Genomic DNA, 1,078 nt, shown 5'->3' on the forward strand with positions numbered 1-1,078 from the left:
GTGTGTGTGTGTGTGTGTTTTAGGTCTGGAGGTGTGTACTGCTCCTACTCACCTGTCAGCTCCATAACTGTGATGTCACTGGGAGACACCAGGTACCAACAGAACCTGAGTATCACACAGCTGCATTAAACAAGAACCTCAGCCCTCTAATCCCACCTGAGTGTATTTAACCTGCTGTTGTTTGTTWATATGTACAGATGTGYCCYGCCCTCTCCTGCTCCCAGAATGCACCTGGGGCARTGGGCTATGAGTGATAAGCATGGGTGCATTATGGGTAAGGTCGAAGGTCACGTGGTCTGTTTCCTGTTTCTGCAGCTGCAGTGGATCTGTTCACAGTGTGGGAGTATTTACTCACAGGTACGGCAMTGTACTAAATATGTATTACAGTGTATATACATATTACAAAGTACTACAGAGTACTACACACATATTACAAAATTCTGCACAGTTCTACACATGTATTACCAAATACTATAAGGCAGGCCATTTGGACATAAAATCATATTCACAACACTTACATTACAGATATTTGAAATTGATGTATGACTAGACATATTAGTTATTAAGAAATCTCTAATTCTATTTGACTAGTATACAGCTGCTGGTCATAAAATTAGAATAACATGAAAAAGTTGATTTATTTCAGTAATTCCATTCAAAAAGTGAAACTTGTATTTTATATTCATTCATTACACACAGACTGATATTTTTCAAATTTTATTTCTTTTAATTTTGATGATTATAAGCAGAGTTGCACATAAGTGGTGCGCATGTGCAATCAAAAAAGACAAAGCGCACCAGATGGAATGTCGTAAAGCTCCCTTGCTTACCTAAGATTGTACCTAAGACTGTGAAAACAACAGCTAGCAGGGTCGCAAATGTGACCTGATTTCTTAAAAACAAACAAAACAAACAAACAAAAAAAATCCAGCCTCACTGGTGTGACTGGATCGTCTTTCGGTGAGAGGAGGGCAGCGGGACCCTGATGTATAAGGATTAAACGGACACAGCTTTCAACGAATCAGACGAACTCCAGGGGTCTCATTTATAAAGGATTGCGTGGAAACCATACTAAAAG

The 1,078-nt window shown here is 39.3% G+C and overlaps 1 protein-coding gene across 1 annotated transcript in view; it reads left to right on the forward strand.

Annotated features, from left to right (window-relative positions):
• ctc1 (CTS telomere maintenance complex component 1) overlaps window positions 1-1,078 on the forward strand; it is a 25,774-nt gene that overhangs the window by 14,605 nt on the left and 10,091 nt on the right. The window contains exons 20-21 of the mRNA XM_014024383.1: window positions 24-92; window positions 162-357. Of these exons, the coding sequence (XP_013879837.1) occupies window positions 24-92; window positions 162-357 (265 nt within the window). The remainder of the gene's footprint in view (window positions 1-23; window positions 93-161; window positions 358-1,078) is intronic.

This window comes from Austrofundulus limnaeus, unplaced genomic scaffold (assembly GCF_001266775.1).
Source record: "Austrofundulus limnaeus strain Quisiro unplaced genomic scaffold, Austrofundulus_limnaeus-1.0 Scaffold420, whole genome shotgun sequence".
Taxonomy (NCBI): domain Eukaryota; kingdom Metazoa; phylum Chordata; class Actinopteri; order Cyprinodontiformes; family Rivulidae; genus Austrofundulus; species Austrofundulus limnaeus.